At 46.8% G+C, this 12,805-nt stretch overlaps 1 protein-coding gene across 1 annotated transcript in view; it reads left to right on the forward strand.

The window, feature by feature from the left end:
- kiaa1109 (KIAA1109 ortholog) overlaps positions 1–12,805 on the forward strand; it is a 244,713-nt gene that overhangs the window by 172,209 nt on the left and 59,699 nt on the right. The window contains exons 51-57 of the mRNA XM_056296251.1: positions 689–895; positions 1,885–2,120; positions 6,361–6,605; positions 6,893–6,998; positions 10,334–10,431; positions 10,616–10,804; positions 12,509–12,677. Coding sequence (XP_056152226.1) covers positions 689–895; positions 1,885–2,120; positions 6,361–6,605; positions 6,893–6,998; positions 10,334–10,431; positions 10,616–10,804; positions 12,509–12,677 — 1,250 coding nt within the window. The remainder of the gene's footprint in view (positions 1–688; positions 896–1,884; positions 2,121–6,360; positions 6,606–6,892; positions 6,999–10,333; positions 10,432–10,615; positions 10,805–12,508; positions 12,678–12,805) is intronic.

Genomic DNA, 12,805 nt, shown 5'->3' on the forward strand with positions numbered 1-12,805 from the left:
AACATAGGGATCTATGGTTTGAATCCCCGTGGTACCTCCGGCTTGGTCGGGCATCCCTACAGATACAATTGGCTGTGTCTGTGGGTGGGAAGCCGGATGTGGGTGTGTCCTGGTCGCGCACTAGCGCCTCCTCTGGTCGGTCGGAGTGCCTGTTCAGAGGGGAGGGGGAACTGAGTGGAATAGTGTGATCCTCCCACACGCTGCATCCCCCTGGTGAAACTCCTCACTGTCAGGTGAAAAGAAGTGGCTGGCGACTCCACATGTATCGGAGGAGGCATGTGGTAGTCTGCAGCCCTCCCCGGATCAGCAGAGGGGGTGGAGCAGCGACCTGGATGGCTTGGAAGAGTGGGGTAATTGGCCAGATACAATTGGGGGGAAAAAAGGGGGGGGGGATCCAAAAAAATAATTCATGGGAGTAGTATGGCATGTACCGGCTGTGTGACTGTGAAAGACTGGCCCTCATTTCATATTCTGTCATTCGGACCGAGTCCTCAAACCTCAGACCAGAAAAGTGAACGCTGTCCACTGTTACTCTCTGAATGTGCTTGCTTTTCATCGTTAAATGTCCTGTACTTGGCACATCCACTCAATGATTCCACTTAAGTGGTACATCCATTGAGGTTTCCTCATCATCCCAACAGTAATCACGTTTTCATCTGGTTGCTCATTTAAAGTTGATTTGTTTCAGAACGGTGGTGAAATGCAACATTGCCAAGTCCCAGGCCTTTTACAGCGCCCAGCGAGGACTGAAGACCAACAACGCAGCTGTGTTCAAAGTAGGGGCCATCATGATCAACATCCCCCAGCATCCAGCAACACTGCACAGCATGATGGTCCGCAGCTCCCACCAGCTCTCCAAGCAGATCTCGGACCTCATCAGACAGCCTGCCAACATGTTCGTTTGACTTCTTTTTCCATTTCTAGCTTTTCTTTTTAACAAGCAGACCGTTCAGTGTAACGTGTCCTTCACAATGATTATAGGATAGAAGGTAATGGGTTGGCTCTAGTTAAGGCGAAATAAATGGCTATTTATTTTAGCTACATGTAGTGTTGGAAATTAGAAGTCTTGTCAAGACTAATAAATTAATTACACCCCTCGTCCTCTCCATTTAGAGAAGAGCACGGATAATGAAATCTGCTGACATGCAGTGCCCGGGATTGGATTGTATAAAGTGGAGATTTGTTGACCATTGATAGTGGAAACTGCGTGATAAAAACAAAATTATGGCTGATTTTACCTAGCGATAGATTTAAAGGAGATGCATATTATCAGGGGTGTTGTGTCCTCAATGAACTCGTTAAGTTAAGCAGCTAAATACTTACTTGACAAATGTAAGATATGGGCATGGAATTAAAAACTGCAAGGATCCTTGTGGTGATAATCAACAATCAGCTTTCATTTTCCACTTCGCAGCTGTCTCCTGCTTCTGCCAGGATTCTTTGTATGATACCCAAAAGATCCGAGTGTATCTATCAGAACATGTTACAGGCTCTTGCCTTGTCCAGACTCTTGCCATCCCTCAGTTATTTTTGCAATGCACTTCTATCCAGCCCATGCAATCTAGGTGCTACAGTCTCCAGAACAGTGCTGCGTACATAGTTTTAAAACCATCCTTGGTATCCTTACACTGGTTCCCACTTGCTGCCTGTAAAAAGTTCCAAATCTTGCTGGCTTCCCTGGCATTTCAAGGAACTGTACCAACTTATCAGCAAACCATTAACATGTACACCCCTGTTAGGCTCTCCTTTTTCTGCTACCTAAATTAGCCAAGCAACCATTGCTTTGACTAGACTGCCTCATATTTTCAGGGTCTGATGTTTCTCATCACTGCTTTACATTCTAGAGCCAAAATTAGCAGGACTCTGTTTTGTCTCTCCTTTCAGTCCACCATCTAACAGAGACAACACCCCCACCCCCCAGCCCTCTGATAAGGCATCCAGCACAAACCAGACCCCCGTGGAGGCCAACGAGTTCCCCCAACTTCCTGAGGGATTAGAGAAAAAGCCCATTGTTCTCAAGTTCAGTGCCATGATGGACGGCATCACCATTGGAGCCGCCCTGCTCCCTTCATTGAAGGCAGAGTACAAGATGGGCCGCATGAAGAGCCATGGCATGACAGGTCTGTGCATTTACATGACATTCATGTGTGAGGTGGCAATACCTTCTATGCAATTGCAACTTGATTTGAGAGATTTTCAGTTTTTTTCGATTGAATTGGATTTCAGAATTTGAGGAAGACTCTACTAACTGATATTTGTTTCAAAAAACATTGAATTCAACTATTGATTCAAACTTTGTTTTTTGCGTGATATTAGCAATGATACATTCCTAGTCCCCACAACAGATTTAAGAGAAAAAAAATATCAACTCTAAATTTTACACAAAAGTTGAATCAGTTCATCTGGACACATTTAATTGAGAGAGAAATGTTTTGTCACTCATCTAAGTGACCTCTTCAGTCTCAACTGACTGTAGGTATCCCTGCAATTCACTGTCTTCGCCATGGATTTGTCCCCTTGTCATGGTGGAGAAGCTCGCGTGGTCCTGAGATCACAAGAGCAATGCCATCTGGAGCTATGCGCCTGGTAGGGTCACCCGTGGTGGTTCGTTCAAGGGGGAGGTCCCTGAAAAAGAGCAATCCAACCAAGACCTCAGTGGTGGAACTGGCGGAGGATGATGGCTGACTTTAGGGAAGCATCACAATGGCTGAGAAGGCGGATGAAGGCTGCAGCAGGAATGGGCTGCCGGTCGTCTTGGACTCCATGCCACCTCTTTAGCATCCACTCTGCTCAGCCCACCTAGAGGAGGGGCTAGAAAAGGTGCCCTAAAAATAGTGCCTCAAAACTCCTGACTGGATTACCACGACCAAGATCGACGCAAATGACTGCTGGACAGATCATCCCCTCATCTGCTCCACGATGTCCATCAAACTCGAGGAAGAGGAGGATTCAAAAGAAGCAGATCTGCCCAAGAGTGAACCTTGAAAGCCTGAATTAAACTGCCACCCAGCAGCAACTTCGGGCCTCTCTTGGAGAAACCCTTCAACAGGAATATCCCGATGACAGTGAGAAGCACTGGAGCCTGGTCAAATCCACCATCCTCAAACCCTGCAAAACCACCCTTGGGTACAAGTCCAGAAAACACCAGGACTGGTTTGATGAGAATGACAGCGCTAGAACAGCTCATCTCCGAGAAAAGGAAAGCCTTTCGTGTCTGGCAAAATGATGTAACCTGCAAGGCTAAAAGAGTGGCTCCCTCCAGAGCCAAGGCGGATGTATAGAGACGGGTGAGGGAGCTTAGGAACTCTTTGTGGACAGAAAAGGCTCTGGAAATCCAGCGACTGGCAGATTTGGGTGTCACCAGAGGCTTTTTTCAGCGCTACTAAGGCCATTTATGGTCCAAGCAACCACAGCTTAAACCCCCTGCGCTTAAAGGATGGGTAGGAGCTGCTGAAGGATGAATTCATTTACGCCCGATGGAAGGTGCACTTCCAGGAACTCCTCAACTGCAACAGCACAGCTGAACCAGACATTGCCAGTCACATTCCCTAGAGTCCCATCAGAGAAGACATTGGGGAACCTCCTACCATGACCGAGTTTCAAGATGCCATCAGGAGCCTTAAGAACAACAAGGCTGCCTGTCCAGATGGGATCCCAGCTGAGATCTTAAAGGAAGGTGGACCAGAGCTCCTATACCACATCCATGCCCTCCTCCTCAAGGTCTGGAAAAAAGAAGAGCTTCCCTCTGAGCTCAGGGATGCTCTAATATTGGCCATATTCAAGAAAGGGGACAAGGCAGAATGTGGAAATTACAGGGGCATCTCACTCCTGTCAACAACAGGCAAAGTCCTCGCTCGTGTCCTCACAAACTGACTTCTACCACTGGCTGAGAAAGTACTCCCAGAATCACAGTGTGGCTTCCGCCCATCCAGAGGTACAGCAGACATGATATTTACAGCACGACAATTCTAGGAAAAATGTTGTGAACAAAAGCAGTGCTTGTACATGGCTTTCATAGACCTAAAAAAGGCCTTTGACTTAGTAGACCGCCAGGCTCTTTGGAGCATACTATCAAGATATGGCTGCCCTGACAAATACATCAGAATATTGAGGGTTCTACATGACGGCATGTCAGTCACAGTGCTCAGCAACAGCAACTCTGAGTCAGAGACCTTTACTGTGGAAACAGGGGTCAAACAGGGATGCATCATCACACACACCCTGTTTGCCATCTTTATTGCTGCCATACTCCACCTCATTGGCAAAGAGCTGCCACAGAGGATCCAAATCCTATACAGAACTGATGGCGGGCTCTTCAACCGTAATAAGTTCAAGGCCAAGAGCAAAGTCTGCAACATCACCATCATGGAGCTTCAGTATGCAGACAACAACACCTTCACAGCATACTCCACAGAAGACCTCCAGGACATTCTGAATGTCTTTGCCAAGACATACAGAGCCCTGGGTCTAGCATTAAACATCAAGAAGACCCAGTTCATATATCAACCTCCACCCAACCAGCCATCTACCCAGCCTGCCATAAAAGTGGACAACAAAATTATTGAAAATGTTGATCACCTCTCCTACCTGGGCAGCCTTCTCTCCTCAAAAACTGACATTGACTCTTAGGTCAACTATCGCCCGAGTTGGGCCAGTGGTGCTTTCACCAAACTCAGGTAAAGAGTCTTTGAAGACTGAGACCTAAAGGCCCAAACCAAACTCCTGCTCTACAGAGTTGTTGTTCTCCCCATCCTGCTGTATGGAACAGAGTCCTGGACCACCTATAGCAGGCACCTGAGAGCCCTGGAACAATACCACCAAAGATCCTTATGAAAGATCCGGAGGATCAGCTTGAAGGACAGATGCACCAATATCAGCGTTCTGGAAGAAGCCAACATTACTAGCATCACAACCACAATAACGCAGCACCAACTCTGATGGACAGTACAGGCCATGTCATCCGCAAGTCCAACACATGTCTCCCCAAACAGATCCTGTACCCCCAGCTGAAGGAAGGTCAGCGAGCTGCTGGTGGGCAAAAGAAACGCTTCAAGGGCACAATGAAGACTGAAGAAATTCAACATCTTATCGAGCAACTGGGAACACATTGCACCGATTAGGCGTTCCTGGAAGAAACCTGTGCAGGAAGGAGCTGCATGTCATGAAAAGGAATTTCACTGTTCCACAGAGAAAAGGGATATAACCGCAAGGTGAAAGAGAAAAAGGCTCAACCGCCACCACCAACCACCTCTATTTTCCCCTGTCCACATTGTACCAAAGTGTGTGGCCTCTACAGCCATCTGAAAACCCACAAGTAGACAACCCAACGGAGAGGACAGTCATACTCGCTTCGAGTGACTGTCGATGATGATAACAATGATCAGTTTCATATCCAAATTTCCATGACCATTAACTAGAGTTTCAATGGTAATGTGTACTATTCACTGAGGGTTGGGGAAGGGTTGCAATCACAGCATTGAGGGATGGTGTCAGATGTACTCTTAGGCCCCCTCGGTTCAGTGATGGTCGTTCACTCTTTACATATATGGCCTCTTTGACTCGCCATTCAAACCAGTGTTCCTCCCTATCAAGGACATGCTGGCCTAGGCCAGGACTCCACAGCGCTATCTACAGTCTAGTGGCCACTCCTTCAAGGATGAGGATGTGCACATCCTTGATAGGGAGGAATGCTGGTTTGAACAGGGAGTCAAAGAGGCCATCTATGTGAAGAGGTAACAACCATCACTGAACCGAGGGGGGGCTAAGAGTACATCTATCGCCATCTTACAATGCTGTGTTTACAACCATTTCCCAATCCTCTGTGAATAGTACACATTACCATTGAAACTCTAGTTAAGGGTCATGGTAATTTGCAAATGAAACCCATCATTGTTTTTGGTTGTTATGCCACTGTATTGTTTATAAGGGTGGGATACCTACTGTCAGTTGAGACTGAAGAGGTCACGTATGCCCTTTTTCCACTACATGGTACCAGCTCAACTCGACTCGCCGAGTGTCGTTTTCCATTACCTTAACAGTACCCCCTCAGTGTAGCTGGTCTGCATTGATTTTGGTACCCGCTCCAGTGTTTTTGGAACCTCGACAAAGGTGGTACCAGAAAAGTGGTAAGTTACCAAAATGCCGGTACTTTCTAGTAATGGAAAACGGAAAAGTCGAGTCGAGTCGAGCTGGTACCATGTAGTGGAAAAGCGGCATTAGATGAGTGATGAAACGTTTCTCTCTCAATAAACATTGTATCGAGATGAGCTGATTCAACTTTCTGTGGTTTTCTTACCTGGATTATTGAGCATGCATGAAGACGTTCTAACATTTAGATTTCTTCTCTTTTATCCCCCTCAGGGGCACAGACCAGTTTTACATTTGAGTTGCCACACCATAAGTTGTGCTTCCAGTCAAAAGTGTCCCCAGTAGGCATGTCCACCATGCCCCCATCAGCCAGTCTAAACCTTCCACCGGTCACCATGTCAGGAGAGTATATCATGGAGGACCATGAGAGCCACTCAGACCAGGGCTGGGCTACTGAGGACTTCCCAAGTAAACAGGGAAACTACCTCCAAGGCAACTACCTACGTTGTGTGGCTGAGGTAAGGTTTACTGATGTGACTGGTGCTCACCAGACTTGTCAACTGTCATACCCAAGCACCTGTTAGAAGTAAAATCCTCTTTTACTTTGAGGAAAACACTGTTTGTCAAATTAATTAAGGAGAAATGGTACATTTTTGCAGCTTTCAGGCTACTTTAAGTTCTGCAATTCATTTCATACTTTACCATTGTTTAGTAAATCATCATTTATCATTTATTATCTACAATTTATCGTTGTTTTGTAATCAGTATTCTTTACATTTTCTCTATCATAATCTTTGATGGAAAGATTGGCTCTTTTGAGCACAACTTGACCACAGACTTGCTCAACCATCTGGTCTTCCTGCAGAAGGTCTTCATGAAGGAAGTCAACGAGGTTATCCAGAAGGTGTCAGGTACCCTGAAGTGTACACAATGGAGTAGATCTTTTTGCCATTAGTTAGTAAGGCAAATGTAAAAAAAATCACACTTACATTTTTCATGTACATTAAAAACATATAAGTTTCTTTCTAAGATTGTACAATGCTACATTCAGATTATATGTTTTGATCAATAAAAACCTACATTGTGTATATTGTTTGCATCTGTACAACATGCATTTTCTTTTTGACATTGTAATTAGCTGCTCCATATTCAGCTACTGCAGATACTGCAGTAGACTATGGCTACATTTCTGCCACTAGGGAGTGATATTATTTGTGCATATGTGGAACATGAACATGCATGTTAGGTGTTTAGAGCAGTGTGTCAAGCACAACATCAAACTTGTGGATACTGAGATTCTGTGAGGGGCTTTTTCCACAAACACAGTACCAGGAAAATGTTGTGCCAGTGCTGAGGATTGCTATGCCATACTTAGGACCCATTTTCTAGGCGTTAGACCCACAGACCCAGAGGCAATCCTAGTATGTTTGTGCTATGTTTATCTGTTGTCTTGTTTCACCCCATTTATTGTAAAGCAACTTTGAGTGTTAGAAAAGCGCTATATAAGATTTATTTATTATTAGTAGTAGTAGTAAATTCCCTTGGATTTTCGTTAAGTGGAAAAGGGGTCTGTGATAACGCTCCATTGGCTTAGATAGGTATCTTTCTCCCACTTGAATCTCTCCAAAACTGTGATTAGACCGTCTACTTTTTGGAGGGGCCCGGTTTAAAAAAAAAAAAAAACAACTTTCAAAGTCAAACCCTAATTCCTGATCGCTGCTCCACCCCCTCTGCTGATCCGGGGAGGGCTGCACACTACCACATGCCTCCTCCCTTACATGTGGAGTCAACAGCCGCTTCTTTTCACCTGACAGTGAGGAGTTTCACCAGGGGGCGTAGCATGTGGGAGGATCACGCTATTCCCCCCAGTTCCCCCTCCCCCCAAACAGGCGCCCCGACCGACCAGAGGAGGCACTAGTGCAGCGACCAGGTCACATACCCACATCTGGCTTCCCACCCACAGACACGGCCAAATTGTGTCTGTAGGGACGCCCAACCAAGCTGGAGGTAACAGGGATTCGAACCAGCAATCCTCGTGTTGGTAGGCAACAGAATAGACCATCACGCCACCCTAACGCCCAAGAAACTGTTTTTATATCTTGTTGTGTGGTTATACAGTACTCTGTAGCGCCTACCAGAGGGAAGGAGTTGGAACAGGTTGTGACCAGGGTGTGATGGGTCTGCAGTGATGTTGCCTGCCCATTTCCTGAGTCTGGAGGTCCTGAATGGAGGGCAGGTTGGCACCAGTGATTTTCTCTGCAGACTTAACTGTCCGTTATAGTCTGTCCCTGTCCTGTTTGGTGGACGAATCAAACCAGACAGTGATGGATGTGCAGAGGACAGACTGGATTATTGCAGTGTAGAACTGAATCAGCAGTTCCTGAGGCAGGTTGAACTTCTTGAGCTGGCGGAGAAAGTACATCCTCTGCTGGGCCTTTTTGATAATTGTGTCTATGTTGGATGCCCACCTTAGGTCCTGGCAGATTGTGGAGCCCAGAAATCTGTAGGTTTTCACTCTAGACACCATGATGTTCAGTATGGTGGTGGTGGGGGGCTCGTCCTGAAGTCCACTGTCATCTCCACTCTTTTGAGCATGTTCAGCTCCAGGTTTTTATTGCCCCACCAGAGGGCCAGCTGATCAACCGCCCATCTATATGCAGACTCGTCACCATCCTGGATAAGGACAATGATGGTTGTGTCGTCCAAAAAGTTCAGGAGTTTAACAGATGGGTCACCTAAGGTGCAGTCATTTTTGTAGAGGGAGAGGAGTAGAGAGGAGAGCAACCACATCCCTGGGGGGTGCCAAATTGCCCGGGTGCTGGATGTGATTTTCCCCAGCCTCACCAGCTGCCTCCTCTGTCAGGAAGTTTTTAATCCACTGGCAGATGGAGGCTGGTACAGTGAGCCAGATGAGTTGGAGTGGAGGATATCTGAGATGATGAACCAAGTTGAATCAGTTCATCTGGACACAACGTTTATTGACAGAAACGTTTCATCACTCAACTAATTGACCTCTTCAGTCTACGCTGACTGCAGGTGTCCCCACCCTTATAAACAACACAGTGGAATAACGACCCAAACCAACGCCCCGTTTCATATGAGAATATGGGTGTGACCATTAACTAGACTTACAGTGGCCATGTGTGCTATTCACAGAGGATTGGGGAATAGTTGCAATCACAGCATTGTAAGATGGTGACTGATGTACTCTTAGGCCCCCCCCCCCCCCTTGGTTCAGGGCTGGTCATTCCCTCTTCACATAGATGGCCTCTTTGACTCCCCGTTCAAACCAGCATCCTCCCTATCAATGATGTGCACATCCTCATCCTTGAAAGAGTGGCCACTGGCCTGTAGATGGTGTAGACTGTGTAGATGGTGTAGACTGTGTAGATGGTGTAGACTGTGGAGTGCTGGTCTGATGTGTTAGCTCTCCTGTGCTGTACCATCCTCTTGGCCAGCGTCTGTTTGGTTTCCCTGATGTACAAGTCACGACAATCCTCCTGACACTTAACAGCTGCACTATGTTGCTCTGTTGGTGCCGGGGACCTGATCCTTGGGGTGGACCAACTTGTGGTGCAGCATGTTTTGGGGTTTGAAAGCAATTGAGACCCCAAAACTGAGACCTGACAGTTTTAACCACAGGCTTTGCAGGTTGTAGTTTCTGGCTGTGGTCCACAGTGGTGTTGTCTCTGGTGCGACATTTAACATGCTGTCTGTATTTTTGGCAGTTCGTGGCTGAGGTTTGCTCTTTTAAAATCCCCAAGGATAATGAGTAGGGAGTCTGGGTATTTGTGCTCCATGTGTGTAATGTGATCAGCAGGTGTTTTACACAGGCCCGGGGTGGGATATAGACCCCGGCCAGAGTAAGTGATGAAGGTTCCTGCGGTGAATAGAACGGTTCACAGTCAATGAAACAGGTCTCTAAGTGAGGGCTGCATGACGTCTTCAGCACTGTGGCATCCGTACACCAGTCTTCGTATTGTAGAAGCATATGCCGCCAGCCGGCACACGAGCACTAGATTTGCCAGTGGGGTCAGAACAGTTTGGTGGCATTATCTTCATTAAGCATTATAAGTCTTAAAACCAGATGAACTAATGAAGAAACTGACAGGAGCTCAGGCTGTAATCACTGCAGGAGCAGACACAGCATCACACGTACACATCAGTACGTAGGAATCAACTGCTTGTGTTATTTACGCCACGAGTTTCCTGCTCAGACTCATGGGGTGGATGTGTGTGTCTGCAGGAGGAGAGCAGCCCATCCCTCTGTGGAATGAGCACGACACGTCGACTGATGCAGACAAGCCAAAAATCCTGCTGTACTCACTCAGTCTCATGTTCAAGGTGTCACTGAGTTCACTTATTACAATATTAACTGTGTTACTGATATTGTTTAGTGGTTAATTAATATTGATCACTGCTGCATCACAGCAGTTTCTAGGTGAAATAAATTGCCTACACATTTCATCATTTCCTGCTGTAGTAATTCATAGTACCCGTAAGACATTTTTTTCTTGTTGTTTCCCAGGGCATTCAGATGACGGCCACAACGCCATCCATGCGAGCAGTACGGTTTGAGACGGGCCTTATTGAACTGGAGCTGTCCAACAGAATCCAGTGCAAGACTCAGCCCGGCGGCAGCAGCAGCTACCTCAAGCTGTTTGGCAAATGCCAAGTGGACCTCAACTTGGCCCTCGGGCAGATAGTCAAGCACCAGGTATAAACCTATCATAGTGATCCTAATTTAGAGAAGCTGGTTTATATTTGCATCATCTTGCCTTAAGGGAATAGTTTGACATTTTTTAAGTCTATCATAACTGCTCATGTAGTACATGGGTAGGTTTCCTTTTCTGTCATTAATCCTTTTTTTCATACTGGGCACGCTGCACCAGCTTGCTGTCTGGACTTTGATGCCGTTCAGGGGGACAAATCAACAATCCTCGTTCAGTGCCAAAAGGCAGTCCACAGTTCAGCCAACGCCAACATGCTACCGCAGCAGTCATTTAAAACATGTACGCCGTCGGTTCTAGTCATTTCCTATAGCACTGCTTCCTGCAATGCAGCCTACAAGAAGTTCCCAAGCAGGCGTCATTCAGCTGTGGTCAGCAAAGCAAAACACTAAAGCCGGGAACATGCTAGAAGGCTTATGAAGCCCTAACCAGCTGGGAAAAGACCCGGCATCACACACTTTCCCCCCCACTTTTTCTTTAGTATCTTTCAATAAACACTTGTTCTTTTATTATTATATTATTTTATTTATTTCTTTTATTATTGTATTGTTGCCCTGTGAAGGTCTGGCGGCCTGTCCAGGGTGTCTCCCCGCCTGCCGCCCAATGACTGCTGGGATAGGCTCCAGCATCCCCGCGACCCTGAGAGCAGGATAAGCGGTTTGGATAATGGATGGATGGACCCCCCCCTTTTTTTTTGTTTTTTTTCTCCCAAGTTGTACTTGGCCAATTACCCCACTTTTCCAAGCCGTCCTGGTCACTGCTGCACCCCCTCTGCTGATCCGGGGAGCGCTGCAGACTACCACATGTCTTCTCCCATATATGTGGAGTCTGGGGGGGACGCCCGGCCAAGCTGGAGGTAACACGGGGATTCGAACTGGCGATCCCCGCGTTGGTAGGCAATGGACTAGACCACTACACTGCCCGGAAACCCGGCGGCATCGCACATTTAACAACTGATGATTGTGGATTACAGTCGTAGAAAAATACACTTGTTCTAATTACGGCCAGCGAGGCATACTCACCTGCCAACAGACACGGACTTGTGACGACTCCAGCTGTAGAAATCAAACCTGTCTGATATAATCATGGCAGCTCCAGATGGTCAACGACTCAGTCAGGGGACAAGCGATTTGAATCTTAACCCCCTGTACACCACAAGGTAAGGTCCTTGGTGACTTGAGTCGACGTGGCCAGATCAGGGGTGTAGTCGGCTCTAAATCCTCCAGCATGTTCCTGGCTGAGGGGGGACTTTATCAGTAACAATGACTTTACCTTGTTAAAATGGCCACTCAGATTCATTATTATGGACTACTTCAGCGTCACGTTAGCCTCTGCTGAGCTGTGACGCTTTCTTATGCACTGTAGGAGGATTGTGGATTTGTCCCCCATGATTTGCAGTCACCTCTAGATGGCGAGCTGGCGCTGCGTGTCCAGTATGAAGACATGCATGAGTGTCAGTAAACATGAAACTATGTGAGGAAATAGCGATAGGCTTAAGCTTTCTTTGTGCTTTTATAAATGAACGCACACTCACATACACTCATACAGGAGGTAGTGGACTTATCCAGACAGGTGTATGACGTTAACAACTCTCTTGTGTAAGACAGTACAGAACTAATGGGAGGCCAGGCCTGCTGGTGCTTGATTGTGACTGACACTGCCACACACACATGCACACTTCCACTACTCAGGTGTATGAAGAAGCAGGCTCAGATTTCCATCAGGTGGCCTACTTCTGCACTCGTATCGGCCTAAGGAACGCCCTTCAGGAGGAGATCAGCGGCTGCTCGGACAAGGAGGCGGTCCTCATCACGCTCAACAGGCCGATTGTTTTTGCACAGCCCGTGGCATTTGACAGAGGTTTGACTCAATGAATTAAAGCATCTCTGCATCATATTTGTGATTATGAAGCTCAAGGTGTCTTGATGCATGCTCAGTAATCCAGCTGGAGACATCTTAGAAAGTTGAATCAGTTCATCTGGACACAA

The sequence above is a fragment of the Lampris incognitus genome, chromosome 16, assembly GCF_029633865.1.
Source record: "Lampris incognitus isolate fLamInc1 chromosome 16, fLamInc1.hap2, whole genome shotgun sequence".
NCBI lineage: Eukaryota > Metazoa > Chordata > Actinopteri > Lampriformes > Lampridae > Lampris > Lampris incognitus.